We start from the raw sequence: 21,446 nt of genomic DNA, 5'->3' as shown, positions 1-21,446 counted from the left end.
TCTAGCTGCCTTCCTTGGGCTCGAGTGAAAAAGGAATGCAAAATTAATTCAAGACTATTCGTAAGGATACTACATATTGTATTAAGTCTTTCAAAGATAGGAAATGGCACAATATAAATCCGTATTTATCACAGAGGACTATACTCATCAATAATTTTCTGTGTGTTGCAGGTTGGTTAAAGATGCTCCTTGGGATGAGGTTCCTGTAGCCCACTCTCTGGTTGGCTTTGCTACAGCCTATGACTTCCTGTATGAGTACCTGAGCAAGGTGCAGCAGGAGCACTTCCTGCGGGTGATCGGTAATGCTACGCGCTTCATGTATGAGAAGTCCTACATCCGCGGCTGGGGCTTCCAGTACCTGCACAACCACCAGCCCACCAACTGTGTGGCTCTCCTCACAGGCAGCCTGGTTTACATGACCCAGGGTGAGTACATCTGGTCCATACACTGTGAACGTGTGTGTGTGTGCAGATAAACACAAACAAATGTATTATTACATCATCAGCTCTCAGAGGGTTCCTACAGTTTTTACTCTGTAACCTAGATCATGTCATTTTGGTGGTGGATCATTCTTGATACACACAGGAAACTGTTGAGTGTGAAAAACCCAGCAGCGATGCAGTTCATGACCCACTCAAACCAATATTTTGGGCAGCTACTACAATACCCCGTTCAAAGGCACTTAAATCCATGTCTCAATTGTCTCAAGGCTTAAAAATACTTAATTAACCTGTCTCCTCCCCTTCATCTAAACTGATTGGAGAGGATATAGCAAGTGACATCATTAAGGGATCATAGCTTTCATCTGGATTCACCTGGTCAGTCTATGTCATGGAAAGAGCATGTTTTGTACACTCAGTGTAGATCCAGTAGATTGGTCAGTTTCTACTTAGTCTATTCATGTTCCTGGAATACTGTGGCCTCTTCTTGTTAACTTGTGTCACATCCTGAGTTAGTCAAACATTCTGGGCTGGAATTTCCATTCAGTGAGCCCGGGTTTATTCTCCATAGCTGCACTTAATCCCTCATAATTGTTTCTCCAGCGGAGACTCTCCACACGATTCCATAACATTCTGGATTGACCTTTTCCCAGTGTTTCTCTTAGTAGAGACTTAAGGAAGGAACATAAGCCTGAAAAAAGGGCCTTATTATGTCCTGCTCATTTTAGAACTGTTCCTTCTATTGTTTTGCTTTCAATTTCCTGGTTGTGTTTTATTGGGTGTTTCAGGCAGAGGCAGATAGGCCAAAGGAAGGTGAAGTTGTTCTTGTTGTTGCCAGCAGTGCTATGGTATATCTTGGTTTGTTTACAAGGGATGTGTGAATGAGAGTTGATGTAAACTAAATGACAGCAGGTTTATGGAGATTACTGTGGTCATCGTGTTTTTTCTTGGAGTCTGGTTTATGATACTGAGCAGAGGGTTGAAAAAAAAAGGGGGGGGGGGGGGGGGGGGGAGAGAGAGTGGGGGGGGGGGGGGGGGGGGGGGGTGCAGACTGGATAATTATAGTACCCCTTTGTTTTGAATCAGCTTTTTTGTTTCAAGTCCAGGAAAAACCGAGTTTGGTCCAGCAGCTTTGGTTGTTAACTCTTCTGTTACCTTGGAGATAAACGTCATTTGGTCATGGCCTGGGGTCTATGTACTGACTGTATAAATGGTTAAAGCTGACTTTGCACCTGTATGTTTTTGATCAGCTGCAAATTGTTAAAAGGTAGCTTAACTAACTAACAGTTTTTGCATAGGGTATAGCAGATTGAGAAAAGGCAGATAACCGTTACCTTGCTCATTCTTGGACCAGTTTATTTAGGGGCCTAACTCTGGCATAATTATTTTACTGTGTGCATATTCACTTTCTGCATTCCTTTGTCATGAATTTATCATTCATATCCTGTGCAAAAGTATGACATTACAGACAAATATTATTCTATCAAGAACCCAGTGAAGAAATGGAACTTTGCCACTAAGGTTCTGCCAGAAATCAATCCTAGCAAACATTGGCTTCATGTCACATTTCATTCAGAGCCATTGTATTGTACATGTCTATAGTACTGAGATTTATGAAAGAATACAGCACCTCTCTTTAAAATATGTGTATTATTTTATAGGGGACGTAAAAAGCCCATTTGAAGCATTTATTTATAAGGAAGGGATAGGCTCCATCTGTTGGAAATAAAGGAAGACATATCTGTCCAAAGCATAAAACCTCTTAAGACCTCTATGAGAAAGTTAATCTCAGCATATAGCTACTGTGTACACTTTAGTCTTATCATCAGAAGGGATATTGTATGGGCTCTATCCAAAGGGTGAGTCACGGGGAGAGAGTGGATCAGATGACTAGATCGCAGGACAGCAACTGATATGGGATCAGTGCATTCTGGATTCCGGTGTCTGCATGTTGACGCTTGGCGGCTGGTCTGCCTTGCTGGGATCCTAATTGGACAGCCATGTGTGCAGTAGTTTACCATGGGTTCATCAGTACTTAACCATCAGGATTTCACCCTAAGACCTGGATCATCCACCTGTCTGCTACGGCCACCAGGTGCTCAAGTTGTATTATTTAGTGTAGAAAGTTGGGACTCTGGGAGACATTCAAAGTCATAGCCACAATCAGACTACATTGTGTTGCTTCCTTAAACAAAATCTGTTATACATGAACACTTGATTGATTTGTGAAAAAGTGTCTATTTTACACGGACTGTATAACCTATGGGCAAAATGGGTTGAGTCGACCTAGTTCCCTCGTTATTTCAATGTAATTTACATCATATTCAAACACGAATTAACAACAGGGTTGGTTTACATTTTGACAGTTTGTTGAGAACTTTATCAGATGTCAAATAAAATTGTATGTAAAGTACCAGTCAAAAGGTTGGACACAACTACTCATTCAAGGGTTTTTCTTTATTTTAACAATTTTTACTATATATTTTATATTTGAGATTCTTCAAAGTAGCCACCCTTTGCCTTGATGACAGCTTTGCACACTCTTGGCATTCTCTCAACCAGCTTCATGAGGTAGTCACTTGGAATGCATTTCAATGAACAGGTGTGCCTTGTTAAAAGTTAATTTATGGAATTTCTCAATGAGTTTGAGCCAATCAGTTGTGTTGTGACAAGGCAGGGGTGGTATACAGAAGATAGCCCTATTTGGAAAAATACCAAGTCCATATTATGGCAAGAACAGCTCAAATAAGTGAAGAGAAATGACAGTCCATCAAACCCTAAGACATGGAGGTCAGTCAATCCAGAAAATGTCAAGAACTTTGAAAGTTTCTTCTAGTGCAGTCTTAAAAACCATCAAGCGCTATGATGAAACTGGCTCTCATGAAGACCGCCACAGGAAAGGAAGACCCAGAGTTACCTCTGCTGCAGAGGATAAGTTCATTAGAGTTATCAGCCTCAAAAATTGCAGACCAAATAAATGCTTCACATAGTTCAAGTAACAGCCACGTCTCAACATCAACTGTTCAGAGGAGACTGCGTGAATCAGGTCTTAATGGTCGAATTGCTGCAAAGAAACCACTACTAAAGGACACCAATAAGAAGAAGAGACTTGCTTGGGCCAAAAAACACAAACAATAGAGATTAGACTGGTGGAAATCTGTCCTTTGGTCTGATGAGTCCAGATTTGAGATTTTTGGTTCAAACCGCTGTGTCTTTGTGACGCAGAGTAGGTGACGCAGAGTAGGTGACGGATGATCTCCGGATGTGTTGTTCCCACCGTGAAGCATCAAGGAGGAGGTGTGATGGTGTGGGAGTGCTTTGCTGGTGACATTGTCTGTGATTTATTTAGAATTCAAGGCACACTTAACCAGCATGGCTTTCATCAAGACAAAGGCTGGCTACTTTGAAGTGTCTAAAATCTAAAATATATTTTGATTCGTTAAAAACTTTTTTGATTACTACATGATTCCATATGTGTTATTTCATAGTTATGATGTCTTCACTATTATTCTACAATGTATAAAATTGAAAAATAAAGAAAAACTTAGTTTTTAGTAGGTGTGTCCAAACTTTTGACTGGTACTGTAGATCTGCCGTCTTTGCCTGGTGGGTACAGTATGGAAAATGATTTTGCCAATACTCTCAGCTTTAAGCAATTGTCTAGACTTGTTGATTCTCCCGCCTTGTATAATCTAAACCCACTTGATTGGCATCATGTCAATAAATGAAGCAGAAACTCTTGTCAGCCTACTATTATTGCATTTAACCTATGTCATATTTGGTTATTTCATTCTTAGAAATCATTCTTTGTTCATTCTTAGAAATGAAACAAGAGGCTTCAGGAATTTTCCTCAACTGGGTCCAGACACCTTTTTTGTGATTTCACAAATTTAGAGAAACTTTCCACGAACAGCAAATCCCCCAACAAGGCTCCAAAAAACCACCCAAATACATCCTTTTAGAATTGGCAAAGCTCTCAGTATTGTGATGTAGGTCTTTGGATGTTATACACATTAAATTGTGTAATTCCGAACTTTATCCGCAACGTTATTTTCCATTTTGTTGTGTCTCGAGCGATACATCTCCGTCCATTTTACAGGTAACTGCCAAAAGAAAAGAAACACTTGAGTAAACGAGTGATACAAAGTATATTGAAAGCATGGGGTACTTCCACACAGGAAGTTCCAGACACTTGTAGAATCTATGCCAAGGTGCATTGAAGCTGTTCTTGCATGTGGTGGCCCAACACCTTATTAAAACGCTATATGTTGGTGTTTCCTTTATTTCGGCAGTTACCTATAGCAGCAGGCTACACAGAAAATGGAACCGCTCGAGACGGCTCGAGTTGCGGGAAAGGGCATATAACGTTGCGGATAAAGTTCAGAATGTCACAACTTCATGTGTACAACATCTAAAGACCTGCATCACAAAGCTTTTCTGTTTCTAAAAGGACGTTTTGAGGTGTTTTATTTTTTATTTTATTCATGTTTTTTAGGGCCCCCATACTACACAATGAGGATGAGGAAGTGATTTGCTGTTTTTGGTAAGTTTCTCTAAAACATGTCAAATCACAAAATAGGTGTTTGGACCCTTCTAGAACATGCCATTTAAATCAAAAATAGAGATTTGGTTGTAAAAAAGAGATCTTCTCTTTTAATGGCTCATCAAATCATAATTTGTTTTTTAAAAACTCAAAGGAGTAGAAGGCAAGTCAAATGGCACCATATAAATAGTAAATCCCTTGACCTCCCACATTCCTGCGAACCACAGCGTCATGGTGTGGGCAACTAATGTGTACTGATGAGGGCTCCAGAGCTCCAGAGCCAGTAACATCACTAACAGCATGGCTGAAGAGAAGCCATAGATAAGGCCCCAGCATGACAGCAGCATTATCCACTCAGCCAGTCATTAGGTAAACTGAGGCACATCATTAGGCTCCAGATCGATTGTGGAGGTCATGGCTAGAGCACAGTGTTACTGTACGTGATGTGATTGAGCCATGGGTGGTAGAATTTCTTACTGGTCATTAAGATAATTGGATCTTTTGACTTTATAAAATTAATCAGATTAGTTTGGGTATTCCCCTGACTTGATTTAATTCTATGTATTTTTTTCTATTATTTTCTATGTACTTTTTATATTCTATCGTCCAAACAGTGTGTGGACTTGAGAGTATGGAACCGGAGTGTGGGCATTAGTGTAGTGAGATGCTGTTTGTGTAAATGTGGTCTTTGTGTGCCTGCAGTTCCTGTTTAATGGTAAATACCTGCTCTGTGTAGGCCACTGATCTGCTAGCCCAAACCAAACACAAGGGTGGACTCCGGCTCAGGGGCTGGGCTGTGGGCACCGGTGAGTGGGTGGCTGGAGCCAGTCCACTAGGTAGCTGCCAGGCACCAGTGAAGGACTGGGATTCCTCAATGAAGTGTGGCTGGAGTGTTTATGTGGTCACTTCTTCTCATAGTAAACTCTGTGTGTGATCCAGAGAGCAAGAGAGAGCAAGAGAGAGAGAGAGAGAGAGAGAGAAAGAGAGAGAGAGGCTATACATTAGTCTGGTATGGTAGTATCATGCTTTCCATATAATGTGAGTATGAAGTCCCTGGAAATTAAGAAATCTGAATTTTAAATGACTGAGTAGCTTTAACTGCATTTACAACTACAGTATCTCACTTTAGACCACATATTACACCTAGTTACTTAGTTAAAGTCATGACAACAAACACTTTAGGTGGCTGACAGTAATCTATCTCAAACCCACTAAGCTGACCCTGGTTTCTCCTCTGTTCTGTTCCAGGTTATCTGCAGGAGGCCTACCTGTGGACTAAGCAGGTTCTGGCCATCATGGAGAAGTCTATGGTGCTCCTCCAGGATGTGACGGACGGCTCGCTGTACGAGGGCGTGGCCTACGGGACCTACACCACCCGCTCTCTATTCCAGTACATATTCCTGGTGCAGAGACACTTCTCCATCAGCCACTTCGACCACCCCTGGCTCCACAAACACTTTGCATTCATGTACAGGACCATCCTGCCAGGTAATACAACAATTGATGTTGTATACTCTGCTCTGCTCTGCCATTCAATTGCATAGAACATAATTAATGTTTCCCTTTGCAGAAGTTGCTTGGTTCTATTGACTTTTTACCTCTAACTGTGCAGTCTAGATATCACGTGATATGTTAAAAGGTCAAATGGATATTGTATAGGGAGCAAGACCATTTTTAAAGGAAATATAGTGCCAGTCAACAATCTGTGAATAAGTGTTCATAAATGCCTTAGTGAACTGCTGAGGCACCCACCCTGGCCCTGCATCCAGCCAGCGTCCTTCTTGGCAATGTTTCCCAAGTTCTAAGTAGATCAGGTATGAAACCCCCTGAGTGCATTACCACCATGTTAGAGAGTGTAACTACTCATTTGTCCTGATATGGGATATGCATGCGTGCACTTAATAGCTTCCTGGAGGTCTGTCAGAGCTGTGCTGATCGCTCTCCTCTGCTCTCCTCTCCTTTTCTGGCTGACTGTGTGAAAGTCAGGGGGAGGGCAGTGCTGGAGGAAAGGCCTCCTCCCAACACTTTGTATTGTATTGTATTGACTGGGGCTGAGCAGCTGTAGGAGATCTAGATTTGGACTCCACAATATTCGGCATGGGGCATTTGTTTGTCCAAGATCTAGCTTTGCATCACGGCAGGAATGTTGTAAACAGACGGTATTTCAGAATGGGAAACACACACACCTAGTATCACACCGCTTGTGCACTATCACAGCTCAGGATGTGACCCAGATGCAGACACAGGAGGCGGATAGTTCCATACTCAGAATATTTATTTTACCAGTGGTAGAAAAAGTACCCAATTATCATACTTGAGTAAAAGTATAGATACCTTAACAGAAAATTACTAAAGTAAAAGTGAAAGTCACCCAGTAAAAGTGAGAGTAAGGGTTAGGGTTAGGTCTAAAGGTATTTGATTTTAAATATACTTAAGTATCAAAAGTAAATGGAATTTCAAAGATATACTTAAATATCAAAAGTAAAATTCCTTATATACAGTGCCTTGCGAAAGTATTCGGCCCCCTTGAACTTTGCGACCTTTTGCCACATTTCAGGCTTCAAACATAAAGATATAGAACTGTATTTTTTTGTGAAGAATCAACAACAAGTGGGACACAATCATGAAGTGGAACGACATTTATTGGATATTTCAAACTTTTTTAACAAATCAAAAACTGAAAAATTGGGCGTGCAAGATTATTCAGCCCCCTTAAGTTAATACTTTGTAGCGCCACCTTTTGCTGCGATTACAGCTGTAAGTCGCTTGGGGTATGTCTCTATCAGTTTTGCACATCGAGAGACTGAGATTTTTTCCCATTCCTCCTTGCAAATCAGCTCGAGCTCAGTGAGGTTGGATGGAGAGCATTTGTGAACAGCAGTTTTCAGTTCTTTCCACAGATTCTCGATTGGATTCAGGTCTGGACTTTGACTTGGCCATTCTAACACCTGGATATGTTTATTTTTGAACCATTCCATTGTAGATTTTGCTTTATGTTTTGGATCATTGTCTTGTTGGAAGACAAATCTCCGTCCCAGTCTCAGGTCTTTTGCAGACTCCATCAGGTTTTCTTCCAGAATGGTCCTGTATTTGGCTCCATCCATCTTCCCATCAATTTTAACCATCTTCCTTGTCCCTGCTGAAGAAAAGCAGGCCCAAACCATGATGCTGCCACCACCATGTTTGACAGTGGGGATGGTGTGTTCAGCTGTGTTGCTTTTACGCCAAACATAACGTTTTGCATTGTTGCCAAAAAGTTCAATTTTGGTTTCATCTGACCAGAGCAACTTCTTCCACATGTTTGGTGTGTCTCCCAGGTGGCTTGTGGCAAACTTTAAACAACACTTTTTATGGATATCTTTAAGAAATGGCTTTCTTCTTGCCACTCTTCCATAAAGGCCAGATTTGTGCAATATACGACTGATTGTTGTCCTATGGACAGAATCTCCCACCTCAGCTGTAGATCTCTGCAGTTCATCCAGAGTGATCATGGGCCTCTTGGCTGCATCTCTGATCAGTCTTCTCCTTGTATGAGCTGAAAGTTTAGAGGGACGGCCAGGTCTTGGTAGATTTGCAGTGGTCTGATACTCCTTCCATTTCAATATTATCGCTTGCACAGTGCTCCTTGGGATGTTTAAAGCTTGGGAAATATTTTTGTATCCAAATCCGGCTTTAAACTTCTTCACAACAGTATCTCGGACCTGCCTGGTGTGTTCCTTGTTCTTCATGATGCTCTCTGCGCTTTTAACGGACCTCTGAGACTATCACAGTGCAGGTGCATTTATACGGAGACTTGATTACACACAGGTGGATTGTATTTATCATCATTAGTCATTTAGGTCAACATTGGATCATTCAGAGATCCTCACTGAACTTCTGGAGAGAGTTTGCTGCACTGAAAGTAAAGGGGCTGAATAATTTTGCACGCCCAATTTTTCAGTTTTTGATTTGTTAAAAAAGTTTGAAATATCCAATAAATGTCGTTCCACTTCATGATCGTTTCCCACTTGTTGTTGATTCTTCACAAAAAAATACAGTTTTATATCTTTATGTTTGAAGCCTGAAATGTGGCAAAAGGTTGCAAAGTTCAAGGGGGCCGAATACTTTCGCAAGGCACTGTATGTGTGTCTGGTGGCAGTGTGTTCCAGACATGGGAAGCTCTCACAGAGAAAGCAGATTGACTAAAGGTGCTTTTCCATAATTAAGGGAAATATACAGTCACCTCTCATGGCAGACCTTGTGGATCTGCTGCCATATGTTTGGGTTTTTTGTTTAACAAAAGTGCTGAGTGGAGGGGGAGCCAGGTAATTTAGGATCTTGAATACAAGACATGCGTCGGTGTATTGCACAAGATTTTCCTAACTCAGGAGCTCATGTTTTCTGAGGATGTACCCGTGATGGCTTTCTATCAAGCACTTTGAGAGCCTGTTTGTAGACAGACTGAATGGGTTTTAATGTTGTACAGCAAGCTTTGGCCCAACTAGTCAAGCAGTATGTTAAGTGGGGGAGTATCATAGATTTGAAGTACAGTTTTGCTACCTCTGTAGTCTAACAATTTCATATAAATCGGAAATTAGCTAGGTTGAATTTGGTTATTTGAATTTCCTTTTTCACCTGCTTTTTAAAAAAGAGGTTGGAATCAAGTATGATGCCAAGGTATTTAAAATCCGATACCACCTGGAGATTATCCCCTGACACATAGACATCTGGCTCAGTAGCAATGGTTGCCCTCTTTGTGAAGAGCATGCAGACAGTTTCTTTTACATTGAGATTCAAACACAAGTCACTGAGCCACTTTGTAACCTGGACCATTACAGTAGTGAGTTCTTGTGCAGCTTGTTGTTTGCTCTTTGCATGCGCATATATCACTGTATCATCTGCATACATTTGAACTTCAGACCCAGTACAGACAGAAGGCAGATCATTAATGTACAGGCTGAACAGGAGGGACCCCAGTATTGACCCTTGGGGCACGCCCACATCATAACTAAGAGTGGGCGACAGCTCATTGCTCACTCTGACACACTGAGTTCTGCCTTCAAGGTATGATTTCATCCATCTCAAGGCATCGGGGGGAAAGTTGAACTTGGACAATTTTGTGATGAGAACCTCATGGTTAACAAAAAGCCTTCCTTAGGTCCAGAAACACAGTCCCAAAAACGCCCCCTTTGTCCATCTTGGACAAAGGCCATCCACTGCTTTCCACTCCGGTGAGTATCGCTGGCTCGGAGATGTTAGGCCCAGGATTGAGTTGCACATCCCCGGAGAGCAGGAGGGTAGGTAACAGGTAGTTTAACAGTTTCCGATAAATGTTGGACTTGTGTTTGTTACGCCTAAGCGGTTCAGTGGAATAGGGAGCGAGGTAGACTTGGCCATTATTCAGAACATTATGGTATGCTGTGTACTGTCTGCTCCTGTGGAACGGTGAACCAATGTGCTTGGTGTTGATATTCTCCGGCAGTAGATTAATTGTGTCATCCCAGCAAGGACGCACTGAGATTATCAGTAGAGCAGCTACATGACTGACAATCATGGCAATGTACTGGAGATAAAACACAGAATTGCGCTTTAAATCTTTGCATGAGTTACTTAGCTGGGGTCGGCGTACACCTGATGTTTTAGATACAATAAGAGCATCTGGAGGAGAAGCAGCACCTGCCGCAACAACCTCCCTTCCGTCTGCCATCTCATAATAGTAGAGAGCATTATTTATTTGAGATTTTATTTCTTTCATCATATTCCCAATGGGTCAGACATTTATATACACTCAATTAGTATTTGGTAGCATAGACTTTAAATTGTTTAACTTGGGTCAAATGTTTCAGGTAGCCTTCCACAACCTTCCCACAATTAGTTGGGTGAATTTTGGCCCATTCCTCCTGACAGAGCTGGTGTAACTGAATCAGGTTTGTAGGCCTCCTTCTCGCACACGCTTTTTCAGTTCTGGCCACACATTTTCTATCGGATTGAGGTCAGGGCTTTGTGATGGCCACTCCAATACCTTGACTTTTTTGTCCTTTGGAAGTATGCTTGGGGTCACTGACCATTTGGAAGACCCATTTGTGACCAAGCTTTAACGTCCTGACTGATGTCTTGATGTTGCTTCAATATATCCACATAATTGTCCAACCTCATGATGCCATCTAGTTTGTGAAGTGCTCCAGTCCCTCCTGCAGCAAAGCACCCCCACAACATGATACTGCCACCGCCGTGCTTCACGGTTGGGATGGTGTTATTCAGTTTGCAAGCCTCCCCCTTTTTCCTCCAAACATAACAATGGTCATTATGGCCAAACAGTTCTATTTTTGTTTCTTCAGACCAGATGACATTTCTCCAAAAAGTACGATCTTTGTCCCCATGTGCAGTTGCAAACCGTAGTCTGTATTTTTTATGGTGGTTTTGGAGCAGTGGCTTCTTCCTTGCTGTGCGGCCTTTCAAGTTATGTTGATATAGGACTCGTTTTACTGTGGATGGAGATACTTTAGTACCTGTTTCCTCCAGCATCTTCACAAGGTCCTTTGCTGTTGTTCTGGTATTGATTTGCACTTTTCGCACATTGATTTGATTCGCACATTGATTTGCACTTTTCGCAAAGTACGTTCATCTCTAGGAGACAGAACGCATCTCCTTCCTGAGCGGTTTGAGGTCTGCGTGGTCCCATGGTGTTAATACTGATGAACGTGGTACCTTCGGGTGTTTTGAAATTGCTCCCAAGGATGAACCAGATTTGTGGAGGTCCACAATTTGTTTCTAATGTCTTGTGTGATTTATTTTAATTTTCCCATGATGTCAAGCAAAGAGGCACCGAGTTTGAAGGTAGGCCTTGAAGTTTGTAAAGCATTTTATGGAATTTTCCAAGCTGTTTAAAGGTACAGACAACTTAACGTATGTAAACTTCTGACCCACTGGAATTGTGATACAGTGAATTATAAGTGAAATAATCTGTCTGGAAACAATTATTGGAAAAATTACTTGTGTCATGCACAAAGTAGATGTCCTAACAGACTTGCCAAAACTATAGTTTGTTCACAATAAATTTGTGGAGTGGTTGAAAAATGAGTTTACTGACTCCAACCTAAGTGTATGTAAACTTCCGACTTCAACTTTAAGTACTTTACACCGAAGTATTTTACAAAGGGGCAGGCAAAGGGCAGGTCGAGGTTCGTAATCCAAGGCAGGGTCAAACAGGGACAGAACGGCAGGCAGGCTCAGGACATGCAGATAGGTCAGATCCGGGAAGACTAGAAAAACAAAGTTGAGAGCAGGCGAACCAGGAAACACGCTGGTAAGACCTGACAAGACAAGACAAACTGGCACAGACAAACAGAAAACACAGGTATAAATACACAGGAGATAACTGGGAGACACCTGGTAGGGGGTGGACAAGCAAAAGACAGGTGAAACAGATCAGGGTGTGACAGTGCACTGTCTGATTTTGGTTATTGCTGTTGTTGTTTTTGACTTATAAACAATTTATTGTGGTTAAATATTTACTACTGGTTGCTAGGTTTTAAGATACATTTTAATGCCAAACTGAGATTCTTCTTAGATCCTGAGAGTAAGCTAAATTTATGGGAACCGTGTGTTTTGGGGAAATGGCTTCCGCAATAAAGCTAGGGAGATGCTAATTTCAACAGGGCCTGTAGTTTATTTGTACTCACCTGGACTCCATTCCTTTGTTGATTCTCCCTCCTATATCTGTCTGTTTCTCGGTTTGATCCCAATGTCAGCATTAATGTCGTTATGTTTTCCCTGTCCAGACGCTGTCTGGGTTTTGTTTCATGTACATTATTTATTAAACATTCACTCCCTGTAGTCTGTCCTTACACATAAAGTTTGAATAGTAATTGACTCAAGAAATTTCAGCTTTTCATTTTTTTATTAATTTGTAAACATTTCTAAAAACTTAATTTGTTATGGCAAGCCTAAATAAGTTCAGGAGTAAATATTTAGCAATAATAGTGGTTAACATGATTTTTGAAGAACTACCTGATCTCTGTACCACACACTGTAAGGTCGCTTAGTCGAGCAGTGAATTTCAAACCCAGATTCATCCACAAAGACCAGGGAGGTTTTCCAGTGCCTAGCAAAGAAGGGAACCTGTTTGTAGATGGGTAAAAAAGCAGACATTGAATATTCCTTTGAGTAATTAATGACACATCTGCCTGTGAAGTAATTAATGACACTTTGGATGGTGTATCAATACACCCAGTCAATACAAATGTCAGCGATTGGGTGCAGAGTTATAGCGGAGTCAGGCGCAGGACACAGGTATTAACATAACTGAGTTTACTCAAAATATCAAGCAAAATTCCAAATAGGAACATACAAAAAACACTAGCACAAAACACAACCACTAACAACATAAACAATCACGGACAGAACAGAAATGTATGCCAGAGGGTTAAATAAGGAACGTGATATGTAACAGAAACCAGGTGTGTGTGTAATACAGACAAAACAAAACGAAACTGAAACATGGATTGATGGTGACTAGAAAGCCGGTGACGTCGACCGCCGAACACCACCCGAACAAGGAGAAGGGCCGACTTCGGCGGAAGTCGTGACAACAAAGATGCAGGCGTCCTTCCTAACTCAGTTGCCGGAGAGGAAGGAAACCACTCAGGGATTTCACCATGAGGCGAATGAGTTTAATGGCTGTGATAGGAGAAAACTGAGGATGGATCAACAATGCTGTAGTTACTCCACAATACTAACCTAATTGATAGAGCGAAAAGAAGGAAAACTGTACAGAATAAAACATATTCCAAAACATGTATCCTGTTTGCAACAAGGCACTAAAGTAATACTGAAACTAATGTGGCAAAGCAATTCACTTTTTGTCCTGAATACAATGTGTTATGTTTGGAGCAAATCCAATACAACACATTACTGAGTACCACTCTCCACATTTTTTAGCATAGTGGTGGCTGCATCATGTTATGGGTATGCTTGTAATCGTTAAGGACTGAGGAGTTTTCCGAGATAAAAAGCACAGGCAAAATCTACTTTCCACCAGACACCAGACACTTGGAGATTAAATTCACCTTTTAGTAGGACAATAACCTATAACACAAGACCAATTATAAAATGGGTGGTTCGAACCCTGAATGCTGATTGGCTGACCGCCGTGATATATCATGGGTATACCATCGGTATGATAAAACATTTATTTTTACTGCTCTAATTACATTGGTAACCAGTTTATAATAGCAATAAGGCACCTCAGGGGTTTGTGATATATGGCCAATATACCACGGCTAAGGGCTGTGTCCAGGAACTCCACATTGCTACGTGCCTAAGAACAGCTCTCTATCATACCCATGGTATATGTCAGCATTCAGGGCTCAAACCACCTATTTTATAATTGGTCTTGTGTTTTGGTTATTGTCCTTATTCCTGAGTAGCCTAGTTACAGTTTTGACTTAAATCGGCTTGAAAATATATGGCAAGACTTGAAAATGGCTGTTTTCACAGTTTGAATAATTTTTTTAATAATAATGTGCAAATATTGTACAAACCAAGTGTGGAAAGCTCTTAGAGACTTAACCAGAAAGACTCAGCTGTTATCACTGTCAATGGTGATTCTAACATGTATTGACTCAGTGGTGTGAATACTTACGTAAATGAGATACTGTATTTCATTTTCAATACTTTAGCAAAAAACATGTTTTCACCTTGTCATTTTGGGGTATTGTCTCTAGATGGGTGAGGGAAAAAAATATTTAATCAATTTTGAATTCAGGCTGTAACACATCAAAATGTGGAAAAAGTCAAAGGGTATGAATAGTTTCTGAATGCACTGTATATGTATACAACATGTACCATATTTCTTACATTTTGTAGACTACTCAAGATTGAATCATAAGAAGGTATATTGTTTGTACAACCAAACTGGACCTTGGACTGATCAGTATGTAGCGGTCACTTCAAATTTGTTAGAGTTTTATGATAATAACATTCAATATTTCTCTAACAAACCAGTATGAAAAGCCACTATTGCAGTTGCCTCCTCCTATATTTTAACTGTAAAATAATCCATATGGATCTTGGCCCTGGCCCGTTCCATCTCACCAGGGTTCCAGAGGACTGTAGCCGTAGCAGATTCCAACTACAATTGGTTCTACGGGCCTGAGAGCCAGCTGGTGTTCCTGGACCGATACGTGATGAGGAACGGCAGCGGGAACTGGCTGGCTGAACTGATCCATCAGAACCGGGTGTTGGAGGGGCCAGGACAGGCCGGGAAGGGACAGAGATGGTGCACACTGCACACAGAGTTCATCTGGTGAGACTGAGTCACTCTCTCTCTCTCTCTCTTTCGCTCTTGTCTGTTGGTTTAGTTTTACTGTTAAATATGCTGTATTGTATGGATTTAGGCCTAAAGTGTATTATCATACTGATAATTAAATAATTTACACCATTCTGAATGTTAAATAGCATTTTGAGCATACTTAATTTGTATGTATGAAATGAATATGTTGTTGTTTTTCAATTCTGCAGGTATGATCCAAGCCTGACTCCCAGGGCTCCAGCAGACTTCGGTACATCCCAACTCCACTACTTTGAGGACTGGGGGGTCGTCACGTATGGAAGTGCTTTACCTGCAGACACCAACCACACCTTCCTCTCTTTCAAGTCGGGGAAGCTGGGTGGACGGGCCATATTTGACATTGTTCACAGGAACAAGTACAAAGACTGGATCAAAGGGTGGCGGAACTTTAATGCTGGCCATGAGCACCCTGACCAGAACAGCTTTACGTTCGCCCCTAACGGTATTCCTTTTATCACGGAGGCTCTGTACGGGCCCAAGTATACCTTCCTCAACAATGCAGTGCTGTTCTCCCCAGCTGTCTCAGGGAGCTGCTTCAAGCCATGGGAAGGTCAGGTCACCGAGGCCTGTGACTCCAAGTGGCTGAAGTACAAGGTGGGGCTGGCGGCGGACGCCCAGGGCAGGGTGGAGGCGGCTCTGGAGAGGCAGGGGATGGTGTTCATCCGTGGGGAGGGCCAGTCGGCCTACAACCCTGACCTGAAGATCAGGAGCTTCCAGAGGAACCTGCTGCTCCTGCACCCCCAGCTGCTGGTCCTAGTGGATCATGTCCATCTGGAGACAGACAGCCCAACCAGGGCCATGAGTGCCTTCTTCCACAACACGGACCTGTCCTTTCAGGAAGCCAAAATAGATGGTGTGCATGGAGCCTTTGTCAGACACGGTGAAGACCCGTATAAAATGTTCTGGATGGATGACACGGGCTTCAGTGAGAAAGGGGTCTTGGGGTACTGGAACTATCCACGTGGTTACCCCTATAATGGCTCTAACTATGTGAATGTGACAATGCCACTGAGGTATCCACACACCAGGGTGGCCTATATCTTCTTTGGGCCGGGGGTGGACGTGCAGAGCTTTAGCCTGCGTGCTGATGCTAATAGGGTGGACATTTACCTGGCCACCAACGAGCACACCTACACCATCTACCTTCTGACAGGAGAGGTGACAAACAAGCCTCTGTTCGCCATGGTACTGGTGGACCAGAAGAAGATTGTGTTTGAGAAAGCAGCAGGAGTGCTGAACGACACGCCAGAGGAGGTGGAGGAGTATGTCAACGTAGTAGAGGACAACCTCCAGCATGCCAAGCCTGTTTTCCAGCAGCTGGAGAGACACATTCTGGGCAGGGTACTCAACACGGCCAGCTTCCGCAAGGCAGCTGAGCGCCTCCTACAGTTCTCAGACAAGAAGAAGACAGAGGAGGCTATCGAGAAAATGTTTGCTCTGACTAAGAAACAGGGCAAAGGAAAGGGGGCCAAGAAAGCCTTGGGGAACCTTGGGAACGAGCTCTCAGAGAGCCTGCCTGACATATTTGCACAGATCGAGGTGAGTGAGAAGAAACAGAGATCGAAGAGCACAAAGCGGATTATTGAGGAGAGCTCAGAGGAGGATGGAGACTCCAGGGCGTTTATGGATTATGGAGACTCAAATAAAGGCAGGAAGGGTGGCTTTGTGAAGGGTCGCAAGTTCAAGGAGGTCCACATGTCGGCAACAGCCAAGAGTGACAGTCTGTCAAACGTAGCCTCTTATATCAGACTATTCCTAATCTTAAACATAGCCACCTTCTTCCTGCTACTGGCTGTGTTATTGACACGCTTCCAGAGAGGCAGAAGTCTACACACCCAAAGGTGTTTCTATGGCATTCTCCTCATCGACAGCTTCATTTTACTCTGCCTCTACTCTTCCTGCTCTCGCACACAGTGTTGACATCATTACTGTGCAACGACGGGGAATGTCAATGTACAGACAGACCTATTGAACTATTGTAGTTCGCCATGGGTGATTAAAATGCACCATACACCTCAGTCTGAGCCAAATCTACCTGATGGGTGTCCAGGAAATCATTAATTCCAAATAGGAATTGATAGACTTGACGATATTAAGCCAGACCACCTCTGAGATCCTAAGCTTCTGTGGAGCTTGAGAATGGAGTCTGTATAAACTTTGTCATGTACAGTTTTTAGATTAGACCCCCTGACTCATATCAAAGATCTCCAAGGCTAGCCACTAAAATGCAGATGTCTCTGCCTCTCTCTGTGTATGTTTTGACATGCAGTCTAAGTCATAAATAATATAGAAAGGTCGGGTGATTGTGGAGGCCAGGTCATCTGATGCAGCACTCCATCACTCTCCTTGGTCAAATAGCCCTTAGACAGCCTGGAGGTGTGTTTTGGGTCAATGTCCTGTTGAAAAACAACTGATAGTCCCACTAAACGCAAACCAGATGGGATGGCGTATCGCTGCAGAATGCTGCGGTAGCCATGCTGGTTAAGTGTGCCTTGAATTTTAAATAAATCACAGACAGTTTCACCAGCAATGCACCCCCACACTATCATACCTCCTCCTCCATGCTTCACGGTGGGAACCGCACATGCAGAGATCATCCGTTCACCTACTGTACTCTGTGTCTCACAAAGACACTGCCGTTGGAACCAAAAATCTCACATTTGGACTCATCAGAACAAAAGACAGATTTCCACTGGTCTAATATCCATTGTGCATCTTTCTTGGCCAAGCAAGTCTCTTCTTCTTATTGGTGTCCTTTAGTAGTGTTTTCTTCATAGCAATTCAACCATGAAGGCCTGATTCACGCAGTCTCCTCTGAACAGTTGATGTTGAGATGTGTCTGTTACTTGAACTCTGAGAAGCATTTATTAGGGCTGCAATTTGGCGTGCAGTTAATTCTAATGAACTTATCCTCTGCAGCAGAGGTAACTCTGGGTCTTCCTTTCCTGTGGCGGTCCTCATGAGAGCCTGTTTCATCAAAGCGCTTGATGGTTTTTGTGACTGCACTTGAAGAAACTTTCAACGTTTTTGAAATGTTCCCTATTGACTGACCTTCATGTCTTAAAGTAATGATGGACTGTTGTTTCTCTTTGCTCAAGCTGTTCTTGATGATGGACTTGGTATTTTACCAAATAGGGCTATCTTCTGTATACCACCCCTACCTTGTCACAACACAACTGATGGGCTCAAACTCATTAAGAAGGAAAGAACTTCCACAAATGAACTTTTAACAAGGCACACCTGTTAATTGAAATGCATTCCAGGTGACTACCTCATGAAGCTGGTTGAGAGAATGCCAAGAGTGTGCAAAGCTGTCATCAAGGCAAAGGCTGGCTACTTTGAAGAATCTCAAATATAAAATATATTTTGATTTGTTTAACACTTTTTTGGTTACTACATGATTCCATATGCGTTATTTCATAGTTTTGATGTCTTCACTATTATTCTACAATGTAGAAAATAGTCAAAATAAAGAAAAACCCTGGAATGAGTAGGTGTGTCCAAACTTTTGACTGGTACTGTATGTTCAAACAAGATATATTTTTGTGTTATTTTCTACTCTTTGCAATGAAAAAGGAACAATATGCACAGATGTGCAATGTTATTGTCATTGTGTACTTGCTTTTGCCTGATGAATGTGGGGACTTTGCAGATATAAAACAGTAGAAATATGTTACTTCAGGTGACAGGCGGTGGTCCTCTCTGTGTCTATAACTGTAGCTTGATACTATTGCATTCCACCAAATTGGCTTAACTGCAAAACAGAAAACATTGTCATCCCCATTTAAGTATTGTGATATTGTTCTATAGCTGTCAGGGTCCATGTAATTCCATTTAGATTAATACATTTTTTAATATTAATTGTACTTCTGATAGATTTACTTTCATGCTCTCAAATGCTTGTCAACAGTATGTTGGTGAAGGCCATTCCATTATGCTAGCGTTGATTTTCCATCACAAAACCCACCTAATATAATGACACACTTGAACCTCCTGATTTTATAATGTGGCATTATTTTGAAACATTTGTCATTACTGCCCATGTTTATTGTTGTTACTGTCTATTCTAATGGGTCTACAGGTGGCATAACAGGGATGAGGGTTTTTGTGTTATTTTGATGGGATATGTACCTTGGTAAGGAGGAGACCGCAACTCTGCTAATTATGGGATTGTTAGGGCAGGGAGAAGTAAATGCTAGGAGAGGGGTAGATTTTCGGTGGGTTTTGGTGGAGGAGATTTTCGGGAAATATGTAAATAGTCCTGAACCTGTACATACTGTATGTATACAGACATACAGGTAACTACAAAAATAATGGAAACACTTGAGTAAATGAGGCATACAAATTGTATTGAAAGCAGGTGCTTCCACACAGGTGTGGTTCCTGAGTTAATTAAGCAATTAACATGCCATAATGCTCAGGGTCATGTATAAAAATGCTTTGCGGGACTATATTTTGGTTACCATGGCTATAACCCCGTAGGATAACAGTGCTCCCATCCACAGGGCACGGGTGATCACAAAATGGTTTGATGAGCATGAAACGTCTTAGTCACCACATCTCAACCCAATTGAAGACGTAGAAAGAGGAGGAAGGGAAGCGCTACTAAGGTACACAATAGTACATTTTGGTAGATAGAAGGTGCTCTTTGGTAAAAGGGGTAAATTGGTCATCAAAAAGAAAGGAGGACCAAGGCACTCTTCATATAATTGATTAAAATGCCTTTATTAGTATGGCATGTTCAATAGAAACAAAAGTTTTTAAAAACCGACGCGTTTCGGCTGCATGGCCTTCGTCAGGGAGTACAAAAAAAAGTAATAGAATGTCCTCTTTTGAACAGCTTTTCAATTAGCCAATTGAACACTTATGGGAGATTGTGGAGTGACGTCTGAGACAGCGTTTTCCATCATCAACAAAACACCAAATTATTTAATTTCTTGTGGAAGAATCTATGCCAATGTGCATTGAAGCTGTTCTGTCTCGTGTTGGCCCAACGCCCTATTAAGACACTTTATGTTGGTGTTTCCTTTATTTTGGCAGTTACCTGTATCTGTCCTCAATTGAGTGTGTTTATGATCAAGTTTTCCTCAGATCAGGAGGTTGGTTGTAGGAAGAGGATGCAGCTATCAATATTTCCTCACTGTTACTCAGTCCCACAGATAACAAGGAGAGACATGCAAACAACAAGTCTTTAGTTCCTTTGACGTGTTTTGCACATTTGAGGGTGGGCTCTGTCCAACTATCTTTGTATGAGTCTTTCTCTCTCTCTCTGTAAGATAGACACATTCCCAGACGTGTCCTGAACATGTGCAAGTCAATATTATGGCCTAGAGCAGGGATCATCAACTAGATTCAGCAGCGGGTCAATTGTTTCTTGAGTGGATGGTCGGGGGGCCAGAACACACTTACAAATAATTTGTAGACTGTAAATTGACCGCAAGAAGCCCAAATGTACATAATATTTTACAAAAAAAGTATCATTTCAAACCTTGCTTACATTTGTATATGATCACGTATATGATCTCTCTATTATGCGTGGAAATACTTGGGGACAGATTTTCCAAATTAAAATCACTTATAGCTGATTTCCTGGTATTTTTTACCATTTTTTATGTCCAACAATGAAAATGTTGCTCAGAAGACTTGGGGGGCCAAATAAAACCACCTGTGGGCCGCCAGTAGCGGAACCCTGGTCTAGAATCTAGACACATGACTCCTCAGCCTGCAAGTGGGAGGAGCTACAACCCATGACAGTGTTGCCACTAGTTGAATTCAGTTTGATTAGGTGAGTGTGGTGCTCAATACACTATACCACTATTGCCTAATCGTGCTGTATCTTGCCAATGAATTTAACTAAACTATGAGTAATGGAAGCCCTAGCCTTTTGTGACAGCACAGAGATTTGTCTCTGGATACCGAGATTATGAAAGCACTTATGACAATCAAGTAGCAGCTTTTGGTCAGGGATTGCACGCAACAAGCAACAATCAGAATTTATTGTTTTGCCATCTCATTAAATAACACATTTTCATCGTTTTTTTTCAATAAAGAGTTTTACGCAAGATCTCAAATGTGTCTCTTCTGTCTCAAATGTTGTGATGATGTGTAATAAACTTGAATTGAGTTACTGAGA

The 21,446-nt window shown here is 41.8% G+C and overlaps 1 protein-coding gene across 2 annotated transcripts in view; it reads left to right on the top strand.

Moving 5' to 3' along the window:
• LOC139415061 (dermatan-sulfate epimerase-like) overlaps positions 1-21,446 on the top strand; it is a 30,285-nt gene extending 8,839 nt beyond the window's left edge. Inside the window, exons 3-6 of one of the 2 annotated variants that reach the window (XM_071162823.1) lie at positions 172-425; positions 6,232-6,471; positions 15,061-15,268; positions 15,484-21,446. In XM_071162823.1, the coding sequence (XP_071018924.1) occupies positions 172-425; positions 6,232-6,471; positions 15,061-15,268; positions 15,484-17,233 (2,452 nt within the window). In that variant the 3' untranslated portion in view covers positions 17,234-21,446. The remainder of the gene's footprint in view (positions 1-171; positions 426-6,231; positions 6,472-15,060; positions 15,269-15,483) is intronic. The other variant, XM_071162824.1, reaches the window with a different exon arrangement.

The sequence above is a fragment of the Oncorhynchus clarkii genome, chromosome 8 (assembly GCF_045791955.1).
Source record: "Oncorhynchus clarkii lewisi isolate Uvic-CL-2024 chromosome 8, UVic_Ocla_1.0, whole genome shotgun sequence".
NCBI classification, from domain to species: domain Eukaryota; kingdom Metazoa; phylum Chordata; class Actinopteri; order Salmoniformes; family Salmonidae; genus Oncorhynchus; species Oncorhynchus clarkii.
This window is presented reverse-complemented; position numbering and strand designations above follow the sequence as displayed.